Source organism: Abrus precatorius, unplaced genomic scaffold, assembly GCF_003935025.1.
Source record: "Abrus precatorius isolate BTA unplaced genomic scaffold, Abrus_2018 Scaffold3, whole genome shotgun sequence".
Classification (NCBI taxonomy): domain Eukaryota; kingdom Viridiplantae; phylum Streptophyta; class Magnoliopsida; order Fabales; family Fabaceae; genus Abrus; species Abrus precatorius.
In genome coordinates this window covers 29,950,379-29,951,646 of record NW_020874373.1, presented here as the reverse complement: position 1 = coordinate 29,951,646, position 1,268 = coordinate 29,950,379, and the positions used below count along the sequence as shown (strand labels likewise).

General features: G+C 36.0%; 1 protein-coding gene across 1 annotated transcript; it reads right to left on the bottom strand.

Annotated features, from left to right (window-relative positions):
* LOC113862455 (senescence associated gene 20-like) lies at positions 1 to 474 on the bottom strand. Its single transcript, XM_027495541.1, has one exon. The coding sequence runs from the start codon at positions 472 to 474 to the stop codon at positions 1 to 3; it is 474 nt and encodes a 157-aa protein (XP_027351342.1).
* Positions 475 to 1,268: the final 794 nt, after the last annotated feature.

Sequence of the window (1,268 nt, the reverse complement as noted above, 5' to 3'; positions counted from 1 at the left end):
CTAAATGGCTAACACAAGTCCTGGCAGTGATCGGCGATAGAGATCACGAGGCTGGCTTTGCCACAATGTCATGCTATCTTCCTTATCTTCCCACCCCGGTGGCCTCAAATCTCTCACCACAAGCCATGTGTTGAAGTACTCCCTAAACTGTGTGATTAGGCCATTTTTAAGGGTCCACACATGCACCCAATAGGCCTGGCCTTCCCACCCTTCGGCGATCACGCAATCGCCGATGGCAGTGATGCTTCTCGGCTCGAACCGGAATGCCTTGGTGTGATCAGTTTCTCCTGTGAGCACCCTCATCATGTGTTGGCATTGAGGGGGGCCATGGAACCACCACTCAAGGTCACTTGCTAGCAATTTGGCCACCTTGTCCATTGTTCCTTGTCCCAATAGTGCCTTGTAAAGCATTTCAACTATTGCCTTGTTTTGCAGTTCCACCTTTTGAACATGCTCTATGTTGATTGTTGCCATTTTCATTTTATGAAATTTATAGATGCATCAAGGTTTGTGTCTTTAGGAAATGCTTACACTACTTGTGCATGTCATGGAGGGCTTCGGGTGTGACATTTTATAGGCCTAGATAGGAAGGTAGATACCCAAGTTTGGTTCCTTATTATTGGCTCTAGCTCTAGAAAGCATAGACGGTTTAGATTGAGTGATTTATGAGGTGGGGGCATTGGAGGGTGTAGATTACCTCCCAGAAGTTGTGATTAATGCTGCACGTTTGGAATGACAAAATGTGTCACTCCAAAATATACATACATACAATAATAATAATAATAATTGTAAGAGTTGGAATGCTTTTATGAGGAGATAACGATGTCAATTTGTCGACGTATGTGGAGAAAAAAATTATTGTTGTACGCTTTATTTTTTGGTGTAAGAGATAAAAAGAAAGAAATAAAAAATAAAATAAATAAATAAAAGATATAACAAGTAATATGATATATAGAAATTAAGAGAAAGTTGAAAGAGAAAAACAAAATGAAAGAGAAATAAATACATTGCTTAACTATATAAATATCCTTAATTTTTTAAAAGCAAAATAATTTTTGTTATACAAAATATAATTGAGAACAATTATTTAACCATAAACAAAAGTCAATAAAATAAAAATAAACTCTAAATAAATTTGAGTTAATCCTCTATTATACCTTCCCAATTAACTCAAGTTAAAAATAATTCCCAAAACCAAATCAATAAATTCAAAACCAAATTATAATATAAATATCGTTATTAAAGTGCATGATATATAGTTTGGGAAT

What these genes read in the sequence shown, in the direction of transcription:
- LOC113862455 (XM_027495541.1), bottom strand. Translation starts at nt 474, where the DNA reads ATGGCAACAATCAACATAGAGCATGTTCAAAAGGTGGAACTGCAAAAC.